General features: G+C 44.9%; 1 protein-coding gene across 1 annotated transcript in view; it reads left to right on the plus strand.

The window, feature by feature from the left end:
* Positions 1 to 21,521, plus strand: part of LOC121140041 (melanoma-associated antigen 10-like) — a 490,319-nt gene extending 468,798 nt beyond the window's left edge. The window contains exons 2-3 of the mRNA XM_040744700.1: positions 19,661 to 19,732; positions 20,089 to 21,521. Of these exons, the coding sequence (XP_040600634.1) occupies positions 20,152 to 21,075 (924 nt within the window). The 5' untranslated portion in view covers positions 19,661 to 19,732; positions 20,089 to 20,151 and the 3' untranslated portion in view covers positions 21,076 to 21,521. The remainder of the gene's footprint in view (positions 1 to 19,660; positions 19,733 to 20,088) is intronic.
* Positions 21,522 to 24,115: the final 2,594 nt, after the last annotated feature.

Here is a 24,115-nt window from a genome sequence, read left to right on the forward strand (position 1 = left end):
TCTGGGTGAGGAGAGATACATGGCCCAGTTTATGCACTGCTGTTAGGGAAGAGAAGTAGAGGTGATGTCACCACAGGTAAATATATCTGCAACCATGCAACCTTCACAGGCCCTCAACGACAGCCTGGCCCCTGAGCCATGCAGATGGTAAAGCCAAATGGAGGGCTTTGGGCTTCATCTACATGCTGGGTGTTGCAAAGGGAAGGCAGAAATCAGCCTCTTGAACCAGCACATGCTGAACCCTCCTAAGTGATGCCATCCCAAGGTGTGCTCAGAGGGCAGTGGTCTTGGCAGACAACCTGAGGGAAGGCTCAGTGAGAAAGGCCATATGGGTAGCTCAGCTCACTCTCACCCATCCCCCGGTCTGGTCAGTCAGCAGACCCACAGGTGGCTTTCTGAAGCTAAAGGCAGTTCCCATTTCTGGGAGAAACCAGAGCTACCCCATGTGGAGCATGTCTGTGCCAGGACTCCACCTCCACTGGGGGAAGAGGGGACACCTTGCATGTGCAAACTTTCTCTTCCTTTAGGTTAATTTTTACTTGTGTGTATGTGTGTGTGTGTGTGTCCATGTTTGTGCGAGTCACAGGTGTGCTGGATACCCTTGGAGGCCAGCAGAGAGACTGCCTGAAGCTGAATGTGCGTGTAGTGTGAGATGTCTGATGTGGGTCCTGAGACCTGAACCCAGGTCCTCTGGAAGAGCAGGGGACACTCAACTGCTGTGTTGTCTCTATTGCTCTAGCTAATGCCTTCTTATGAGTGGACGAGACGCTTTCGCAAGCTACAGTTTTCTGTTTCTGTGCTTCTTTCTTTCGTGGAGGTGTCTAGAGCAGTGAGCACTCCCTAGAATTAGCTGGCAGGCCCCCAGTTCTTAGCTGCAAGAGGAGGCACACATCCAGGCCCTGCAGTGTGCATGTGCCTGGGCAAAGGCATCCTGGAAGAATCGAACTGCTGCTGATATGTTGTGACTTCACTAGATTGCAATGCCTTTACTCGACCTCCTCACAGGAGTATAGGTGACCCGCAAATAGCTGCACCCTTAAAAAGTCCCACCCAACATGGATGGCAACGTCCCCAGGGCTTCAACGATGGGGTCTCCCTGTCTTAGCCTTCCACCTCCTACATGCTCTAGTACCTCCCGAGACCGCATGCAGCTGGGAAGGGGGACGAGAGGGAGTAGTGACAAGGGGCTGCAGTCTGAGGTGGGGATCAGACGGCCCCAGCCTCCCTCCTGGGCATGGATGCTGATGATCCCAGGCTTTGGAGAGTGTGGTTCAGACAAACAAACACAGATGCAGTGTTAAAGGTGCCAACAGCCATGCCATGCCCAGGACGGCATCCCACAACAGCCTTCTTCATTCCTGCCCTTCCCTGAGATATTTTCAGGATGGATAATCAGAAAACATCCCGGGTGGGTCAGAGCAAAGGGGGGTGACCAGAAAGCCCCCTTCATTCAGACAAAGTAGAGTGCAATGGCCACAGAGGGAGCCTGCTCACTTAGTGATGGTGACATCCTTCAAAAGATCTGATTAGGCCTTTGTGCTGTAAATATTTGGTTTTGAGTTTATGTTTCACAAAGTAAGGAAGTCTGTTGCCTTTCTGTGTGAATAGTGGAACATCAGCACGCCGGCGCCCCCTGGTGTAAATCTTGACTTTAGTCTACTGCAAGCAGCAGCCCTGGGCTTGCCTGCTCCAAACAGCCAGCTGGCTACCTTCTGCCCTTCAGGAGCTGGGCTGGATGAACCAATGAATGGCATGAGGGAAAAGCCCAGGCTCAGAAAGGCGGGGAGAGGAAAGTGGGGAGACCTGTACAGAACGTGAGGGGGTGAAAAGAAGGATCACCGAGAAGGTGGTGTGGAACACCAGAAGCAAGCAAGGGAGTGTGTAGCCTTTTGTGTGAGCCGCTTGTGTCGCAAGCTGCTTGACACTGTGTGTGAACCAGAGCCATAGATCTGCAAAGGTCAGGACTGCTGAGCAGCGCAGCCCCTAGTTTGTGTCCTTGTGTTCCACCGGACCCCACTTTTACCCTTAGGGGAGGAAGGAAGACAGAGTCTGGTTGTGATGCAATTCACTTTTACCCTCTAAAGACAAGGGCAGCTTGTGCTGCCACAAACCATGATGACCCAGGCCTGGATGTGTGCATCAAGTTTCCAGACAGCAGGGGAGAAGGTCCCATGGCTGCCTTGTGCATCCGAACACAGCCACTCCTAGTAGTAAATCCCATTTTCATATCACTGAATGTCATCAGTTTGTACCTAATGGCTATTTGTATTTCATCTATCATTTTGTTTTGTGTTTTTATGTGGAGATACAGCACCATTTATATATTCTTATTGAGTATATTTATATCTTTAACATTCATTTTTGTGTCATGTATTTTTTTTTTGATACATAGCATCATACATCCCAACTTGCTATTTAGTGGTTCCTGGTCTTGAACTCCTGATTCTCCTGTTTCTAACTCTAACCGGTCCGATTGCTTGTGTGTACCACACGCACATCTTTTAAGCATTTCCTAATCTTGTTTATTCCAACTGTGTACAGCAATTATTTATTTACTCCTTTTTATTTTTGAGATCGTGTATAGCTCATGGTAACCCTAAATTCATGTCAGTCCTCCTACCCACTCCTCAGTAGGAATATACTTTTGTGTTTGGGTGCAGTGTTCTATAGAAGTCTGTTAAGCCCATTTGTAGCATAACTTCTGTTAGTTCACTTATTTCTCTGTTAAGTTTCTGTCTTGCAGATCTGTCCAGTGGTGAGAGTGGGATAGTATTGTGTGGGTTTTTTGTGTGGGGTTTCATGTGTGATTTAAGCTTTGGTAATGTTTCTTTTACAAATTTGAATGCCCTTGTATTTGGATCACAGATGTTCAGAATTGAGACTTCATCTTGATGGATTTTTCCTTCAATGAAAATGTAATGTCCTTCTCCAAATCTTTTGATTAATCTGAGTTTGAAGTCATTTGTTAGATATTAAGATAGCTGTACCAGCTTGCTCCTTAGGTCCTTTTGATTGGTAAATCTTTTCCCAACCGTTTACTCTTAGATAATGTCTGTCTTTGAGGTTTAGGTGTGTTTCTTGTATGCAGCAGAAGCATGAATCCTGTTTTCATATCAATTTTGTTAGCCTGTGTCTTTTTATTTGGAAATTGAGTTGGTTGATGTTAAGAGATGTTAATGACCAGTGATTTTAGGAGACTGTCCCCTACTTCCCATATGGTCCCTTGTTTTATCCACTGGCAGGGGAACTACTCAGTGCTATAAAATGGCAAGCGAGTCAGAAAGGTAAATGGTGAAATTTTTTGTTCTTAAATACTAGTAGTGTTTAAGAGCAAGTGGAACTGTGTATGACAGTGTTCCCAAACAATTATGAAATATACTAATCCATTCATAAATTAAAAACTACAAGGTATAATCATTTCCTCAAAGTCTTAATACTGAAGGCATTAGTACACACTCGAATGTGTCATTTTGTATTCCCACCATCAATCTCGGTCCAAAAATAATAAATTAAAATTTAATTTTAATAAATACTTTGTAAGTTTAAAGCTAAAACAATGACCAGTGATTGTTAATTCCTGTTGTTTTTTGTTTTTTGTGGTTTTGATAGTGTGTGTGTGTGTGTGTGTGTGTGTGTGTGGTGTGTGTTTAACTTATTTGTGTTTTGCTGGTGTGTGGTTATCTATTGCTTGTTTTCATGGATGTAGCTTCCTTCTTTGGGTTGGAGTTTTTCTTTTAGTGCTTTCTGCAGGGCAGGATCTGTGGCTAGGTATTTTTTTATATAGGTTTTTTTCATGGAATATTTTGCTTTCTCCATCTATGACCATTGAAAATTTTGCTAGGTTTAGCAGTCTGGGTAGTCCATTACTATCTGAAAAAAACATCTGTCCAGCAATTTCTGGCTTTTAGAGTTTCCATTGAGAAGTGGGGTGTAATTCTGATGGGCCTGCCTTTATATGTTAGTTGATTTTTTTATTTGCAGTTCTTAACATTCTGTCTTTTTTGTATGTGTTTTGATTATTATGTGGTGAGGAGACTTTTTTTCTGGTCCAGTCTATTTGGTGCTCTATAAGCATCTTATAACTTTATAGGCATTTCCTTCTTTTGCTTGGGAAAGTTGCCTTGTCTGATTTTTTTGAATATATTTTCTGTGCCTTTGTGCTGGTATTCTTCTCCTTCTTCTATCCCTGTTTTTCTTAGGTTTTGCCTTTTTATGGTGTCCCAGACTTTCTGGTTATTTTGTGTTATGTCTTTGTTGGCTTTAACATTTTGTTCAACCAGTAAATCTATTTCCTCTATCGTATCTTCACTGCCTGAGATTTTCTCTTCTATCTTTTGTATTCTTTTGGTATTGCTTGCATCTGCAGTTTCTGCTTGCTTCCCAAGATTTTCCATTTCCAGAATACCCTGTTTGTGCTTTTTTATTGTTTCTATTTCAATTTTCTATTCTTGAACTGTTTCCTCCACTTGTTTGCTTGTTTTATATTCACTTTATTGTTTGTTTTAAAAGATATATCGATTTCCTCCAATTTTTTATTTGTCTTTTCCTTGATTTCTTTAAGGGATTTTTTCTCATTTCCTCTTTACGGGTCTCTGTCATCATCACAAAGTAATTTTAAGTTAATTTTCTTGTGTTTCATCTTCATTGTTATGTTCAGGTCCTGTTGCTGTTGTATGAACCCCGGATTCTGGTAGTGCCATATTAATATTAATCTTTCGGTTATTGAATGTATTCTTACACTGGCATTTACTCATCTGTTCTTCTAACTGGTGTGGTTTGTATCTGTCCCTGTTCTTCCAACTGGCATGGTTTGTGCCTGTGCCTATGTAGTGTTCTGAGGTTGCAGGGGAAGGCTGGCTGTGGAGAGGATATTCAGGTAAGTGGGGCTGGGCAGTGGATTGGGTCTTGGAGGGACAGTGCCCAGTGGGTGGCAGGGGTGGGTGTAGAGTCACCTGCTTGCAGGCTGGTGGAAACTGTACCAGAGCAGTGAAATTCTACCAGATTTGGGGCAGAGCCCAGCTGCCTTGCTGGTGCTGGGATGGAAGGAGGAGGGGTACCGGATGTGCCCTGGGGTTTAGGATCTGGACTTTGGGGAAGTCCAGCTGGGAAGCCAGTCACTTGCCGGTTTTCCAAAATTGTTTGGCTCATGTCTGTGACTATGTAGTCTTCTGGGGAGGGATAGCTACAGGAAGGATTTGTAGGTGCCTGGGCTAGGTGGAGAAGTGGGTCTTGGATGGACAGAGTACAGAGGGTGGCAGGGATTTTGGTACATCATGGATGTAGGTTTCCTATCTGCTTGCTGACTGGTGGGGACTCAGTTATCTACTTTCTTTACCCTAGTCAATATAGTGATCAAAGTCTTAGTTTGCCTCATAAAATAACAGAAAGTAGTTAGGTAGAAATTGTTGTAATTTAAGACAAGTAGTGCTCGAGCGAAAGACACCATGAAACAGGGTTCAGCCTTAGGGATTTGTTTTACTAGGAAAAGGGATCATAAAATGGGAAAGGGGCTGATTAGTGGTGGCATACGCCTTCAATCCCAGCACTTGAGATGCATAGGCAGACGGATCTCTGCCAGTTCGATGTCAGCCTGGTCTGCAAAGCTACACAGAGAAACCCTGTCTCAAAAATCAAAAAAGTTGTGGGAGGGCAGGGGGAGACTGGTCTCTGGAGACAGGAGCATCAGGTGAGAAGAGAGAGGGAAAAGTGGAAGAAAGAGGTAGAGCGATAAAGAAAGATAAGAATGGGAGGTGGGTAGGGCCCTTTTAAAAGGAAACGTAGTGAATGTGCACAGGTGGTTCTCTTAGTGGCTGCAGCTGAGGGTATATCCTGTCAGAACCCCAAGGACAGGCCAGTATGGATGCCTGAATACTAACAATGGTGGTGTACATCTTTAATTGTAGCACTCTGGAGGCAGCGGCAGTAGCATCTCTTTTGTTTGACACCAGCATGGTCTACAGCGTGAGTTCCAGGGCAGCCAGGACAATACAGAGAAACATCGTCTTAAAGAAAAGACAAACAAAAATCCCAAACCCAAAACCAAACCAAGCCACAACAAATCATCAGAAGGAAATAAAAAGAGTTACAAACAGGTAAGGAAGAATATCTCCTTGTAGACCATGGGATCTTATAGTTAATAGACTCTAAAGTCACCACTAGAAAACTCTTAGACCTGAAACATTTTCACCAATGTAGTAGGATAAAAAAATAAACATAGAAAAGTCAGATGTTTTCCCATATGCCAATAATTAACTTCCAGTAAAGAATGCAGGTGAAAAATCACATTCAAGATGACACTGGATAGAGGAAAGCATCTTTAACAAATATCACTGGAAAACTGGATATGTAGATGAATTAAACTCAATCCTTATCTATCTACACAAAATTCTACTCAAGATGGATATAAGACCTTAATATAACACTTGAAATTGCTCGAAGAGAACATTGCCCTACATAGAAATATAAAAGGATTTTCTATCAAATTTTTAGTAGTACAGGAAAGAATTCCAAGTTTTGATAAATTGGATTACAATAAATTAAAGCACAACAACTTCCCAACACCAAAAGTAATAATCACCAGGGTGAAGGAAGAACCTATGAAATAGGAAAAAATATGTTTCCCACTATACAGTAGACAGGGTATATACAATAAACAACAGAAACTGTCAGGGCTGGGGAGATGGTTCAGTATGTAACACTCTTGTTGAACAAGGGTGAGGACCTGAGTTCAAACATTTAAAACTCATAGAAGATACAAGCTTTGGTAGTGTATATCCGTGGTGCTGGTGCTCCTGCAATGACATGGGATGTAAAGACAGGAGAATCCCTAGAAACTCATAGGCTGGCCAGCTTGGTGAATGCAGCAGTGAACAAAAGACCCTGCCTCAAGTAGGGTAGAAAGCTGGGACTGACATCTACACTCATATGCAAACATGGGCATACTGATAAATACATACAACATATACACAGTCCAAAATTTTAAAAAACAGCATCCAGTTAGCCAATCAATAAATGGACTAATGAGTGGAATAGTTAACAAAAGAAAAATATATATGGCTAGTAAGTTTTTAAAAATAATTATCTTCTGTGACTGTGGTGGTTTGAATTGATATTACCCCCATAGACTCATGTGTTTGAATGCTTGGCCCATAAGGATTGGCACTATTAGAATTTGTGGCTTTGTTGGAGTAGGTGTAAAGGAAGTGTTCGCTTCCTGTTGCCTATGGATCCAGATGTAGAACTCTCTGCTACCTCTCCATCACCATGTCTGCCTGCATACCACTATGATTCCCACTATGAGGATAATGGGCTAAATCTCTGAACTGTAAGCCAGCCCTAATTAAATATTTTCCATTACAAGAGTTGTCGTGGTCATGGTGTCTCTTCACAGCAATAGATACCTTAACAAAGACAGTCAGAGTTTTGTTTCTGTTGTTGTGATAGAATGACCAAAAGCAACATAAAGGAGAAATTTTATTTGGCTTATAATTCCAGGTTACGGTCTTCCTTTGCAGGAAAATCACAGATGTAGGAGTTTGAGGTGGCTGTCACACCACATTCATAGGCTAGAGCAGAGAGAAATAAATGCAACCCTGCTGTATACTTGGTGTTTCTGACAGCTTTCTTTATTCTTATATAGTTCAGGGCCAAGTCCATGAGATGGTTCTGCCTACATTTAAGATAGGTCTTCCTACCTCAATTAATTGATCAAGACTTGTCCAGAGGCCACACTGATCTCAAAATTTCCTTATTAAGACTTTCATCCCAAGTAATTCTGGGTTGGATCAAGTTGACAGTTAAAACTAACTGACACAACTAACTGTACCAATAAGGAAAATGCAAATTAAAACTCTTTTCAGATTCTATCTCATCCCAGGCAGAATAACTATCATCAAGAAAAAGAATGACACTATCTATTCATGAGGTTGTGGGAAAAGAAGAACTTTTAGTCACTACTGGTGTAAATATAAACCTGCAGCCATTAGGGAAATGATGGAGGTTCCTTAAAAAAACTGCAAGTAGAATGCTATACCTCCTAATTGCACATACCTCTCTATAATACATACATAGATTCTGAGTCAACATTGGTGTCTTACATTTTTATTGCTGTATAGAAGCACCATGGCAAGGGTAACTTATAAAAGAAAACATTTAATTGAGGGCTTGATGGAGAATGTTCTTCTGTGTATATATTTATCTTATTGGCCAGGCAGGATGATAGGTAGGACTAGGAGACAAGGAAGTTTATGGGAAGTGTAGGCAGAGAGGAGTTATCATGTGATCCCAGGAAGTGACCTAGCAGGGCAGAAACTGCCACTAGTAAACCATAGAGGTCTAGAGGTCTGTGCAGACAGGCAGGAAGTGATGTAGCTGGGCAGTAAAACGATAGAGGCAGGGACAAACAGGAGATTGCCCTCTTCTCTGCAGATTTGCTGATCTATCAAAATGTAGCAGGAAAAGGAGTTGCAGGTTCATATGGATATATGTAGATTAATACAGATGGCTTAATAATTTAAACAGAGAAAGCCAATAAGAAATCCTAGTCACCGACCAACACTTTCATAACTAATATAGCGTCTGCGTGTTCATTTGGGCCAGAGAAGGGTGGTGGGACTCTGCCAGGACCGAAAAACTCACGTTACAGGGGCTTATTTACAGTTTCAGAGAGTGTGTCCATGATCATGATGGTGGAAGAAGGCAGGCATGGTGCTGGAGCTATAGGTGAGAGTTTACATATGATCTACAAGCAAAAAGCACACATGCACATGCACAGGCGCACACATGCACAATCACAGAGGGGGCTGGGGTGGGGAGAACCCTATCACCAACTGGGAATGCCATGGGCTTTTGAAACTTCAAATCCCTCCTCCAGTGATACTGCTCCAACAAGGCCATACCTCCCAATCCTTCGTAAACATTCTACCAACTGCAGAACAAGCATTTAAATATATGAGCTTATGAGGGCCATTCTTATTCAAACGACCACACAGGGATACTTGTATATCCATGCTTTATTGTAATGTTCACCATAGCAGGATGTAGAAACAGGCAAGATAACCGTCAACAGATGAATACACAAAGAGAATATACTACATATGCACAGTGAAATTCTATGCATACATTAAGAAAATCGAAATGAAATTTGCATGAAATAGGGATGCAACTGGATATCTTTATGTTAAACAAAGAATAGGCCAGACTCGGAAGGACAAGTACTGCATATTTTTCTTCTATTCAGAACTTGGGTTTTAAATAATGTATGTATGTATGTACCTATATGTATTTGTAATTTATAAAATTAGAATGGGAATCATGATAGAGGAGGAGAATAGACCTTAAATGAGGTGACTAATAAGGTAAGCAAATACATGTATTGGGAAAGCAGAGTCAGGAAAAACTGGGCTTCTTACTTAGCTGTGATTACCAGCTTGTCATCCTTTTCTTTGCAAGTTGCTTTTGGTCAGTGTATCTTATCACAACAACAGATTGAAACTTGGGTTACCTTACTATGGGAGTTGTTGGTCAGGGAGAGCATAGAGAATTCCCAAACAGTATAGGCTATTTCCATTGCTCCCCTTCCCCCACTATGACTAGATTTTAAGACCCAAGTGATAAAGATACCACATACTTTGGTTGTAGAACATAAGGTAATCTATCTTGAACTGAGCAGGAAATACCCTACTGGCTAGCATTCATAGTGTTGGAAAATACTGTGCAGGGTACTGGGATAGAAAAGACATCAATTGGGCTGGAGAGATGGCTCAGCTCTTAAAGACTAGGCTCACAAATAAAAATATAAGAAAAGACATCAATTGACTTACCTAGTACTGGATCCTGAATGCTATGAAACAAACATACCAGGTAAGATGTGCCCGCTGATGCAATAGTGAAAAGATTGTTTACGGGGACAACCAGCCAGTCTATTGATTGAATATGAGGTGTGTTCCCCAAGAGGAAATTCATTCTTGGTACTCTAAGTATGTTCAGAACACAAAGCTGGAGAGGTCATAGGCCCAATGGGAAAACCTATTGATGTTTTAGTAAATGGTTATATCATCAAACTGCCTTCTAAATGTTTATGTCTTATTCATAGGTTTGAGCTGTTCTCAACCTTGTTCAGAGATGTTTCTTATTGCAGTGGGTAGTGACTAATGAAGAATCATAATTGTTAAAAGTGTTGAGAATAAGCATAAGCAATGGTGAGTTCTCAGCCATAGATGGGATGTATATCTATATATTTATAGATATATCCCACTAATGTTGAGTGTGTGGAAGTAAGAATATAAGAACTGAAGAATGGGAAGATGATAAGGGCTATAAAATGCTGTCCTTTGGACATGCCTTTACTGCTGCACATATGAATTCACAGAGGCTATGTTTATGTGTTCAGGTCCTGCACCAGATTATTCAAGCCAGATAAAATTTCCAGCATGGAGGTTGAGTGATTCTCAGACCCAAACACTAACTGATGAACTAAGTGGCTACTAGAGGAGGGAGAGTCACTTTCTTTGAGGAAGTAACCACAGGTAGGCTGCCTATATCCAGTGGATGACTCCTCACCCAGTGCAGAGGGGTAGCATTAATTACCACCAGTGGGTTATGAAAAGGAAAGGACATGAAGTTAAGAGGGACATGCATTGGGAGGCTTGGGGGAGTTGAGGTGAGGGAGTAGGAGAATGTCTTAGGGTTTCTATTGCTGTGAAAGACACCATGAACACAGCAACTCTTATAAAGGAAGCATTTAATTGGAACTTGCTTAGAGGTTCAGGGGTTTAGTGCGTTATCATCATGGCAGGGAGCATGATGATAATGCACTAAACCCCTGAACCTCTAAGCAATGAAATGAAAGTAGGATACTGAGAGAAGAAAGGGAACTAGGTGAAAGGCAGGAGGGGCAGGAGGAGGGCAGTGGGGGAGGGAAACATATGAAGATAAAGTACAATCACAAAAAGTGAGAACACATGAGAACAAAGTATAATGACAAAATATAGGAAGATGCCATGATAAAACCCATTAATTTCTACACTAACATGAAGCAATCCAATTAAAAATAGATATTCTCTTTCATGTGAACTCATTACAACCCTTCAGAAAGAATTACTCTTATAGGAAACAAACATGACCAAGAATGAGGGAAGCTATGGTATATAATAGATTACTTCTCTGAACTCTGTCTCAGGTTATGATAGGTAAGGAATAATATAAAACTAAATTAAATAGGTTTTAAAATCTGATTTTAGGTAATTTAAAAACAAATTAGTCCTAATTTATGCATGTACACAATCTGGATGAATGAAGCACTACTACCCTGGGATAATGTTGAAGTGTAAAATTCCAGATGAAAGCAGAATTATTTCCTATTTTGAGGTCGATTGTTCTATTAACACACAAATAATCATAGATTTACTTTGAGAAGTCAAACATAGGTGTTCTTGGTACATTAAGAACCAATTTTTTTTGTGTGTGTGGAATCAACAGAGAAGTGGATGTCTCTTGAGACAACAGTTAAATCTATTGATTATCATGCTTTCTGTCAGAATGCCAAAATACCTTATATTCCACGGGTTTTCAAGGAGTTACATTGTGTTTTTCTGCAATGTTTGCATATTGAGGCTCACTAGAAAGGGTGATAGAGAAATAGAAAAAGTAAAACTTGTCTTTTGCCTCAGGCTTTATATTGCCATGTAAAGAAGTATTTGAAATTCACCAATTGCATAACATGGGCCACTCAACTATTCATATATAAATTCCCCGGGGACATATCATCTCAGCAACATTGGCTTTACCTGGTGCATGGGAGGATCAACTGTAAAAGTCCCTGGTGAATGTCAAAGTTTGGCATACTGGCCAGGTACCATTGTGGCCACAATTTCATTGTTACCAATGCTCCTAGGTCCCAGTATGCAAGCAGTCCTGTAAAGAGCACTGTTTTCCTTCTGCCAGCCCAGTCCCACAGCAGTATCATCCCCAAATGAACACTCAGAGACTTATATTAATTATTATTTTACTAGTGGCCGATAACTAGGGCTTCTTATTGGCTATCTCTGTTTTAATTATTAACCCATTTCTATCAATCTATGTATTGTCACAAGATTGCAGCTTACCTGATACTGCTTGGCATGGTGTTATTCCTCCGGCAGCATCATGACTCTGGCTGTTGGGCTTACTCTGCCTACGTTTACCAGAACTCTTCTCCTCTCCTCTCCTATCTTCCTGCCTGACCAAGTAGTGTTTCATTCATCAACCAACAACAGAAACATATACAGAATAACATCTCCCATCAAAGTCCAATCTCACATATCATTTAATGCAAAGATCCTTTAAATATCCCATACATATTCCTTAATTACTTCAGCATAAAGAGTCCTCTCAGAGTTAGGAGAGATTTCTCTGTTTGTCTGTCTGTCCGTTTGTTTATTTATTTATTTTTGTATTTCATTCTGACCACAGTTTCCCCTCCCCTCCCTCTTCTCCTTCCAGCCCCCCCATTTCTCCTCTCTTCCCCAGATCCACTTCCCCCTGTTGCCCTTCAGGAAAGAGCAGGCCTCCCAGAGATATCAACCAAACACAGTGTAACAAGTTATAATGAGGCTAGGCACATACTCTCATACCAAGGCTGGATGAGGCAACCCAATAGGAGGACAATGATCCCAAAAGCAAGCAAAAAAAAGTCAGAGTTCCTGCTCCCACTATTAGGAGAACACCAAGCTACTCACCCATAGCATAGACGCAGAGGACCCAGGACAGACCTACACAGGCTCTGTGATTGTTGTTTAGTCTCTGTGAACCCCTATGGGACCTGGTTAGTTGATTATATGGGCTGTGTTCTGCTGGTGTTCTTGACCCCTCTGGCTCCTACAGGCCTTCCTCCTCCTCTTCTGTGGTGTTCCCTGAGCGTCTCCTAATGTTTGACTGTGGTTCTCTGCATCTGCTCCTATCAGTTGCTGGATGAAACATCTTGTATGACAACTGGGCTAGGGACCGATCTATAAGTATAGTAGAATATCATTAGCAATCACATCATTGACATTTTTGTTTTGGTAGTCGTATTTGTTCCGATCCTAGTCCTGTGGTCTATCTAGACTATGGTTTCTGGCTATCCAGACAGTGTCAGGCATGGGCTCCCTCTTGTGGCATGGGGTCCACGTTGTAACATGCCGTGCCTGCTCTGCAGCCTGTATCCGAGAATGTGTGGAGGGTGTCGGGATTGATGATACAAACTCAGAATGCTCCTCAAGAAGGCTCTGCTTTATTCGTACTCTGTCTGGTTATTATAAACCCTGACACCAGAGGTGGAAGTGGCTGGCTAGAAAGAGGAAGTTAGTCTTTGGAAAAGGTTGAGGCCAGGCAGTTCCCTTGGGCAAGCCCTTTTCAGGAACTTATTGCCCTGGGCATTGTATTGTTTTTAGTAAACATTGTTTTACAGCTGCCTGGTCTCAGGCTGATAGAGAAGTGGGTTTCTGGCCAAGGTCTGTTGTCCCCACAGTACCAGTCATTGGTAAGCCATCCCTGCAAGTTCCGTGCAACCTGTACCCCCAGCATTTCTTATACACAGGACAGACTAAAGGTTGAAGGTTTTGTGGCTGGGTTGATGTCCCAGTCCCTCCACTGGAAGCCTTGCCTGGTTAGAGATGATGGCAGGTTCAGGCTCCCTATCCCCCATTACTAGGAGTGTTTGCTAGGGACTTTCCATTGTTTAAGGTTTCTGCCTTACCCTGAAAATGAACCCAAATTTTGCAGTCATCTCTCACATTACTGGGAGTTTTATTTATTTATTTAGGTTTTTTTTGAGACGACAGGGTTTCTCTGTGGTTTTGAAGGCTGTCCAGGAACTAGCTCTTGTAGTCCAGGCTGGTCTTGAACTCACAGGGATCCACATGCCTCTGCCTTCTGAGTGTTGGGATTAAAGGCATGCAACAGTACTGCTCGGCTGGGAGTTTTATTTTTTCTCAAAAAATACACAAAAATGAGAATAAATGTTTTCTATAAAAAGCAATTTCCATGTGCTTGTTACAAAATAACTAGAAAATCTAAATTTAGTATATTAATCCTGAATTGCCTTATTAATAACTTAGATAATCTAATACAAATACACATTTCTGCATATAATTAAGTCATCAAATACAGTATTGATCTTATGTTTTAAATGTTTAAAATGTCTTTAGATGACTGATGGGGGAAGTCCTGTACATTTATTAATAAAGCACTGTTGGCCAATAGGTATCTAGATAGGTGGGACTAGGAGTCCAGGAGGATTCTGGGAAGGAGAAACACAGGAGAGTTCGAGATGTAACCGCCATAGGGTAGGAAGCCGGAACTATTCTCCGGTAAGAGAAATACTTAGATTAGCAATTATGGGGTAATTACTTAAGTCAGAGCTAGCCAGTAAGAAACAAGCAAGGCCAACAGCTTCATAATTAATATAGCCTCCTGTGTGTTTATTTGGGACTGATGCGGCTCTGGAATCAGGCTGGCAGGAAGGCTTCTCACAAGAAAAAGCTTCTCTTAACAGTATGGTGATCAGAAGCAGGACTGAATTTCCACGCAAAACAACAAAAGCTTTAAAGGAATTTTAGAAACAGAAGAACAGAGAGAAGCACAGATTTTTGGTAGCTCTGTTTTGCTATCGACAAGCCGCGATTCACCCAGCTCACTTACCGGAGTCTTCCTGACTCGGCATTAAAAAAAAATCAACAGCAAGGTTGTTTTAAGAGACTCTGCTAACGATTGAAAGGTGTGTGCGTACATCTGGAAGTGGCAGCATTTGCTGGATGTCAGCATGGACTGAGGCGGTAAGCTGAAGTCACGCTTACGCCCGCCATCCTGAAGAAAAAAAAACCCTCAGTTTAAAACAGCCACGGGTTTAACAGATAAGACACGTGGCCAGAAAAACATAAAGATTTACAGTAAAGTCAGACTTGGATGAAGAAAAACCTCTAAAGGTTTACAATGTGTTTAAAAATATGCATGAGATTGAGAGAGAAAATGAAACGGCAAAGTGGTAAATAAATACAAAAGCCGGCGTTGTGGCACACGCCGGTAGGATTTACTCCAGAGGCAGAGGCAGGCGGATTTCCAAAGAGAAACCCTATCTCAAAGAAAAATTAATAAAAGTAAAATAAATAAAATAATAATAGGTAAATAAATAAGCCACGTAACGATGGAAAATACGCAGAGAGTCTGGATACTGTACGCTATTATGTTTTTCAGTTTTTTCATTGCTAAGGAAGGAACAACTAAAGTACACTTGATTATAAATGCTGCTGAATTAATTCAACTTCTATCTTTTGAAAATGCCTTGACTTCAAAATTTAAGTATAAGGATATGTTACTTGGAAAAGGAGATTTTACTTATGTTTCTACAGAAAATGAAAAGCTGAGGATTCCTTCCAGGCTTCTGTGGTTTGATGAACCAAGACCCCCGGAAGCAGTGGACCAGGTGTTACAACAACTGAAACAGCTAAGATGATGCAGTCTTACAGACCCCAAAAATATGGACTTATACAGGTTTCTGAGTTATTGTCATGATGCCCATGGTATGAACAGCGCCCCCATTCCAGCATGAAGCAGTTTGGAATGAGCGACGTCCTAATTCCCATCTTGTTTATAAATCTTTGTTTTTATTTAAATGGGATTGTTTATAATTGGTTAATGATCACAACCAATCGCTTTTTAATGGTAAAAAGGGGCATTATGGTATGGGTATTGTTTCTCATTTATTGATACAAATTCAAGGTCAATTTTGTGATGTGTATATTTCTCCTCTTGATTAAGTATTGTGCTTATACTGATCTTTCAAAACGTAATGCATAATTGAATACAGACTATAGATAGTTACTTATAATAGAATTTATAGTTAGGTAAGTTAGGTTATCTAGATATACAGAAATATATTTGAGATAGACAGTCTACAAACCTCTCAAAGACCTTCAGAACATGGCATTTAAAATGGTTTAGGGTTTTTCTTGACAATGAGAAATGTCTGCTCCTGGCAGCACCAATTAAGTCTGAGAGGAAGAAGGGCATGGAAGAAACTTGTTATGGAGTTTGCTTTCAACATGGCAAGATTAGCCATTTGGGCAAGAAACTGCTCTTGCCTGTACTGCTTGACTGTTGTTGTATAAACTGGACATGCAGGACCCACAGAAAAGTGACTGCTGAACTCAGTCTTACAGGGTTCCTGCTTCATGGAAGAGTCTGCCAGACTTTCTGCAGGACACAGAAAAATGACTGACAGACTGCCAATGCAGATGGACAGTTTGAAATTTCCTGCTTTGCTGAGAAATCTTCTGGACACATTGTCGCCTATGGGCTGAAGATGGATATCCCAACGTTACAGAGGAACTTCGGGTGACTGTCCAGCACACAGAGCCATCATCAGCCTTCCCAGGTGAGCCTGTTTGCGAGGTTCCTTTGAGAATCAAGGATGTCTCAGAGCGGACTTGCAGGAAAGGGTACCCCCTTCCCCCCCCCGCACCCGCACGCGCTCTCCCAGCCTCCCACATCCGGGTACTGAGGGGGCCCGGCGCCATTTTATGAGGCTCCTGGAAGGGAGGTGGACTCGCAGCCCCGTCAGGGTGGAGGTGAGCCCTTCAGGGGAAAGAGAGGGAGCCTTTCAGGAGACGGGGGTCCTCTGAGGGGGAGGCTCTTGCCCTCTGAGGACAGCCTAGAGGCGGCTGGGGGCCCTGGGTCGGCAGGAGCCTCTTCTGGTTCGCTGACTGGGGACCAGGCTCCATCTCAGGCCTCCCTCCCCGAGGGAAGGAGTTCTCTCAGGCAGCAGGGTAAGAGCCTTTCCCTGAGGAGAGAGGGCCCTGCAGGTCGGCTGCCCCCCAGACGGGGTCTCCGTGTGGACACCAGCCTCTGCCCCTCCCTGCGGGCCGTGGGGTGGGGTCGGCCCAGAGAGGAGGGGACACGCGGGTTTCCAGTCCTTAGGAAGGACAGGGTCTCAGGAGACAAGCTGAGGAGCACAGGCCTCGAGTCAAGCTAGTCTGTAGGTTTCTGAGGGTCCTGCCCAGAGTTGAGCTTGACTCTGGGAAGAAGGCCCTCAAGCTTCCTGAGGGTCACCACATCCGGGAATTGGGGGCTGGGGGCTGTCCTGGGATGGTCTTGAAGGGAGAGAGCCGGGCTGTTCTCCTGTGCCTAGGACTTGTGGGCCTTGGAGACACTGCGGGGGCTTCCGGGACGCAGCCCTTCTCCCCCTCCTTTCTGTATCTGGACACTTGGGGGCCTCGGGCCATTCCCTGTGGTGCCTGGAAGCCCGGGCCTCCTGAGAACCATCTAAGCCCTGTGGCGGGTTCCCACCATGGAGATCCTCAAGCTTGGGGAACCATGGTGGTCAGGCCACCTTGGGGTCTCAAGTCATGACTGAGGAGCCTAGGAGTCTGTCCCAGCTCTGCTCTTCGGCTTCAGGGTGCCAGGGCCCTAGGAGCCAGTTGGAGGCCTGGCTGGCACACTGACAGGGTCTCCCCGTTTTCTGAGTGCAGGAGGTGACCGGTTTCTGGGTTGTCAGGGGACCCTTTCAGAATACAAGGCCATCAGACACCCCGGTGTGGACACCTTTGCCTAGCATCTCCCCAGCTCATCCTCTAGCTGGCCCGAGCCTCTTGCTGGGAGCAGGATCTAGAGCATCCCACACAGAGGCTGCTGTCAGCTCCAGGGTGAGCCTCAGTCAGAACTGAGAGTGGACAGGGGAAGACGCTCCAGAGCGAGGGTCCCACAGGGTTTCCACTGTGTGCCTGCACAGGACCCTGTGCCGAGTGATTGCCCGGTGGCCATAACCAGCACTTGGAACCCAGTCGGTCAGTGTGACAAACACCCTGCTTTTCTTTCCTTTGGTTTTGACCTTTTGACACAGGGTTACTCTGTGTAACATCCAGCATTCCCGGAACTCACTCTGCAGGTCAGGATGGCCTTGCCAACTCCCTGAGATCCCCCTGCCTCTGCCCAGGCCCTAGTGCTGGGATAGAAGGCTCTGGCTACCTCCATGACTCTGCTCAAGGAGCAGATGTTTAAGGGGTGTGGTCGCACCTGTCAGGGGCTTTGTGTTCTGCATGTGCAAGGGAACCCAGTGGACTTAAGAAGCACCGCTCTGTCTGGGAGTCACCCAAATGGTTCTCTCTGCTGTGGTGTACTTGGAGGGGCTCACCTGCTTCCCCCTCCTTCTCCTCGTGTGCACTGTGCCTTTGCTTCAGACTGTAGGATGGCGAGGAGGAGGAGGGGGACTGGTCTCACTCAGATTTGTAGTGGTAAGGACCCAGGGCCATCAAGGAGGGAAGAGTGAGTTCTCAGTTCCAAGACAAGCACAAGGGCCCTTGCTGTCAGTGTAGACTGTCTAGGGGTGCCGACTGTAGACCCCGAGTCAGAGAGTCACCTGCAACTTTGACTGGGCTGATAAGGGGAAGGAGGGGGCTCAGAGTGGGCTTGGACCTGAAAGACAGATCTGAGAGCCAGCAAGGGTGTTGTGAGGAGTGAAGAGGAAGGAACACTTCAGAATGTGTGAGAAAACGCAGGGCCCTGCCCCTTTTGCCAGTCTCCAGAAGCCCGGGTCCAGGGGACTCAGAGGAGATACATACATGTGCACTTCTGTCTCCTCTGTCAGGGCAGTGAGCCTGTACACCATAGGGAACCATCACAGCCCAGAGGGTACCACGCCTGCTCGCCAGAGGAGGCATCCATTTTCCATGGTGAATCCAGGTGAGCGGTCAGGGTCAGAAATGAAGGCAGAAGAGGCCTCCCTTCCCCCAATAGAAGACTGTAGAAAGCATAGATACCACTGTTCCTATGCCTTAGGGAGCCCTGAGTCGGGAGCTGTGGTGCCTGGCTTCCTGGGACTGTGTGATTTGTTGTGACACTTTTCCTGGAGTGACGAGGACCTTGTTCCTAGGGTTGATATCAGATCTGCAGTGGCAGCCAAGGCTGGAGAGCAGGGGGAGTCTGCAGGGTGTGGACCTCCCCTGAGGACTGACTCTGCAGCATGGAGCAAAAGGACTGCACAGTTACAGTGTGGGTGTGACCAGGAGTCAGTGCTCAGGGGCACCAAGGGCTTTGCTTCCTTCAGCTACCCCTGGGGAAATACGTGGGTGTCTCTGTGGAGATGGGGTCTGCTGGGAAGTACAGGACTCAGAAGGAAGGCAAAGGTGCACTCAGGGTGGACTTAGGGACTCCTGTCTCAACAGTGATGAGCCCAGCTCACGGGGCCATCACTGCTGCTCCCCCACAGGGTTGGATGGGGCTGTGCCACCACCTCCTTTCTCCAGAGAAGTCATAGAGCCGGGTGTGGAACTTCTCCACAGTGGGAGACCATGTCTGAGCACAGTCAATGGTTAAGTGGGGCCTGGAAAATTCCAGGAAAGGATGCCAGGGACTTAGTGCAAGAGACTCCACTCCAGAGCACAGACAGCTGCCTCAAGCACTGTGTCACAAACAGTCCAGGACAGGCCTGCAGGGCTGAGTCCCCTGCCCTGGTTCCAGGCAGTAGTCTAAAGGCTCTGAAGGGCCTGCTTAGAGCACCTGGACCTGGGTCATCTGAGGGAGCCTTGGGCCTGTGAGGACTCCTGGTGAGAGTGGAGAGTACTGACTACCTCCCTGCCTGTCTGTGGGGGGTGGGAAAACAGAAGAGTGCATTCCTTCCCCTCTCCTATTCTTCCTTTCGTTCTCACAGAAGTAGTCTCTTGCCTTAAAGACCTTGGACCCAGGGATCACTGGGAAGCCCCTCAACCAGCCATTCAGCAAGGTGAGAATCGGGTTGCTGTCCTGTGCTAGCCCAAATGAACAACACTGAATTGAGGTAGCTCTTTCAGTCCCCCCTCCCCTGCCCCCACCTGCAAACAGGTGTCAGGAGCTGTGAGGTGACCTCTCTGCCCTCTTGGAGACAAGGAAACTTGTTCTGAGACTTGCCCTCAGACAAGAAGAGGCATGCACCCTGGGAGGTGGTCTCTTCTTCTTTGAACCTCTCAGAGGCACCTGCAGTACCAGAGTCCTTTGTCCTTGGAGCACTCCCCACGAAAATCCTCCCACAGGAGCTCTTTGAGAGCCTCCTGAGCAGTGGCTGTCAGAGTCCACTACACACCCTCTTGCTTTCTCCTCCAGGCCTGTGAGTCCTATCTCTGTGTCCTGTACCTCGTCCTGACTGTGTTCCCAAGGAAAGTCATCATGGATCCTACTGAGAACAGCCAGAGCTCCAACCTCCCTGACAGCACTCAGTCCCAAAGGGAGGCAAGGGGACCCGAGGGTGTCCAGGTCCCCTTAGCTGAGGTGGGGGAGGCTGAGGCCACTGCCACCCCCTCAGGGGGTGTGTCTGTTGGGACAATGTTCCGTTCTCCCCAGAATGCTGTGAGAGCCTCCTCTCCTCCCACTGCCCTGGGCTCCATTGCAGGGGCGCCATCTGCTGAGGCCTCTCACAACCCATTAAGAAGAATGTCCAACTCAACATTCATCTCACAGGATGTAATAAATAGAAAAGTAGTTATATTGGTGAGGTTCCTGCTCCTCAAGTATCGCATGAACCAGCTGACAACTAAGGCAGAAATGCAGGAGAGGGTTACTCGTGATTATGAGATGTACTTCCATGTGATCTCTGCAAAGGCCATTGATTGCATGTGGCTGCTGTTTGGCATTGAAGTTATGGAAGTGGACCCTCATGTCCACTCCTATGCTCTTGTCCGTGCTCTAGGGATCACCTATGATGGGATGCTGCATGGTGCTCTGGGCATACCAAAGACAGGCCTGGTGATAATCATGCTGTGCATAATTTTCATAGGGGAAAATTGTGTCAGCGAGCAGGATATTTGGCATATCCTGAATGCCATGGGGCTGTATGCTGGGAGGGATCATTTCATATTTGGGGAGCCCAGGAGACTCATCACTGAGCATTTTGTGCAGGAAGGGTACCTGGAGTACAGGCAGGTTCCAGACAGCCATCCTCCTAGCTATGAGTTCCTGTGGGGTCCCAGGGCCCATGCAGAAACCACCAAGATGAAAATCTTGTGTTTTTTTGCCAGTATAGTTAGGCGGGATCCCAGGTCCTACACTTCCAGGTATGCGGAGGCTTTGAGAGATGAGATGCAGAGGATCTAGGCCTGAATCGCCCAGCAGATGACACTACTGCCCTGAGTGGCACACATGCTAGGGAGCTGGCAGATTCCAACCAACACCACCAGATCAGGCAGAGTCAGAGATCTAAGGACTTGAACCCTCACCAGAATGCTGGTGGAGTGACAGCAGGAACCATTTCATTCTTCTTGTTCTTATTGGGTAACTTGGGCTTTCTTCTTATTTCAAAATGTTGCTATATTTTTACTAAAAGGTTCCCTAGTGGAGATGTTTTAAATTTAACAATAGAATTTGCAATGTAGTTGTTGTTTATGAAAATTAGGTGTATTTTATTATTTTGTACAAGAAGCTGTAGTGTCCTCTTCTATCCAGCTTGCAACATGTCACTGGATACAATGACCTTCAAATGGAATTTCCTGGAACATTTCAAGTTTGTACATTAGCATGAAGAACAGAATAAAAATTTTGGGTGCATCATCAGGTTCATTCGCTCATCTGTCTAAGTAATTAAAATGAAGAGTAAAGTAAGGTAAAAGCAGTGCCCCCCCCAAATTAAATCAGTAGGAGCCATATCCCAGGCTCTGTGTTGGTGTGACTTGGCAGGAGCATCACAGGAAGTGTGAGTACAGAAGAGTGCTAGCTGCTAGGAAGAATGAGAAGCCCTTTAAGCCAGAAAGGCACAGCAGACCTCTGGGGTGGGGAAGGTTACACTGTGGTCTCCAAACATAGCAGCCAATTGTCAGTGCTGCAACCAATGCAGCTGTCAGTATGGAAGTGTAGCTGGTACCAGGACCCTGGAGGGTGCCCTGTTGTTTGGGGACATGGTGAGGAGTGATGAATCAGGCTGAAGAGTCTATCATGAATTAAACATTTGCACAGCACGAGCATCTCCTGCATTGTAAGATGTAAACAGAAAAACCAATCCTGGCAGTAACAGTATTCTTGAGCTGAACTGGAGTTGTAGCTCAACACCCCACGTGCACTGCATGGCTTGACCCCTCCCTCTGGAAGAGAACTCCTCCATTTTGAGAGAGAGAGGGAGGGAGGGAGGGAGAGAGAGAGGGAGAGAGAAACACCCAATTTTCTAACAAGGAGCAGGATTTATTGATGTTTGCACATGAGATTCTATTTTGTCTCCTTAGCAATCTCATTCCCAATATAGCTCTCCTCACTCAGGGCACCTGCAACAGGGACTTTTCACGCAGCACACATACTCCAGCTATCGTGATGGACAGGGTTTATCATACACACTTCCCAGGTGATGAGCCGTGAGGCCCACAACATTGGAAATATTCCTGATTCCGGCCTCACTAGTGACACCACTGGCCAGGTGTCTGCATGCACCCATATCTCAGATGGTTCTAACTCTTCTCAGACTATGGTTGACCCTCCCTCTCTTAAGGACAAGGTGCTTCTTGGGTATCCATACTGTCTGATCAGGCTTCAGACAGAGTCATCCTCCAATGTCGCTTACAGAAAACAGCTTTGAATGAAAGGCACAAGTGCATGAATCAAACAGAATTTGTGGAATGTCCCTGAGTACATCTGGAACCCGAGGGCTCCAATGTGAAAGTGTCTGTACAGTCCCAGGACTCTCCTTTGGTCGTGCCTTATGTGCCTGTTGTTACACCTCGGCATCCTTACCTAATCATCAGTGTAGCTGATGTTTCCTCAGCAGGCCAGAAGGATACCCCGTGCTCCCTGTGACTCTTTCCCATGGGACAATGCACATGTTGCTGTGTTTAGTAGCACAGTGGGGACTCACGGATGAAGTTCACTGTCTGAAGGAAAGAGACTATTGTTACCCTCCAGAGACAATAACACAATTTTCTAGAGCAGTGCACGAAGCTGCCATTGATAAAAAGGAAAACCAGGGCTGGCATGAGAAACCAGGAAAACCAATTGGGGCACCATTTCTCAGAACTTGGAACTTTCTTAAAGCTTTTCTAGGTCTCATGGGGATCAGTGTCCAATGGTGGGCACCATATTTAAACAGACGTTTCTCTGTTCTGCCCCCTCCTCCAGCTGCTTTTACATAATAATCAGAGGCAGAATACTAATTAAAAAATATTTGACCTATATCTCAGGCTTATTACTAACTAGCTCTTACATTTCAATTAACCCACTTCTATTTGTGTATTGCCACATGGCCATCATATTTGTGATCCTCAGGCATCTTGAATCTTGGGCAGCTGGCTCATGTCTCTCTGAAATAAGCCCTTCTTTTTCCCCTGTATCTCCATTTGGCTTTCCTGCCTAGCTTTATTCTGCCTGGCTATAGGCCAACTTAGCTTTCACTGTCAACCAATGAGAACGATATGTATTCACAGCATACATAAGGATCATCCTTCAGCAGATTGTGAAGCCCAAGAATGTCGGGTACTTCCACAGTACAAGATCCCTCTGGAGAGGTTCCCCAGGGCAAGGAAGGGTGTCTCTCACCCAGCCATTCCTTATTTTAAAAGTCCTAAATCCAGCAATGATTCCTTGAGTTTGCTTGACAAGAGGTAGGTGGTGGATATTTTGTAGCAATATTTTGCCAGCTCTGCTGCAAAGCCTCTAGTGTCTGTCTTCCTTAAGGAATCAGCAGACCCCACCCTCAAACTGCTGAGAAGAATTGCCTGTATCTCAGTGTAAAGGGGATAGTAGTGGATCATCCCACCAGGAGACAGTGACACCACTACCACAGTTTTTGATCCAAGTATACATCCTCTGCAGTTGAGTCAAACAGCCTTGTTTAGGGGATTGGAAACAGGTGACTTGCTATCTTGCCTGAACAACAGCCTCCAGTAGCTAAGAAATTACCTGTCCTTGGACAAGGGCTTGCATGTTAGAGGCATTTCTCTTGTTGATTTGTTTTAGTGATCTCCTAGGCAGAGTAAGTAAAACTTACAGCTTTGTCTCTCACAGTAGTGTCTGCCCCTAGCAGACAGGCAGCTAATTTAAGGTGTGCTCATACAGGGCTAATGGATGCTTGATAGTGACCCTGAGCTCCTGCTCAGAAACTTTCTGGTGACCGCTATTGGGGGTGCAGAACCAGGGGAAAGAATCTCCTGCTTCCAGA

Source organism: Mesocricetus auratus, unplaced genomic scaffold (genome assembly GCF_017639785.1).
Source record: "Mesocricetus auratus isolate SY011 unplaced genomic scaffold, BCM_Maur_2.0 Super-Scaffold_100003, whole genome shotgun sequence".
Classification (NCBI taxonomy): Eukaryota; Metazoa; Chordata; class Mammalia; order Rodentia; family Cricetidae; genus Mesocricetus; species Mesocricetus auratus.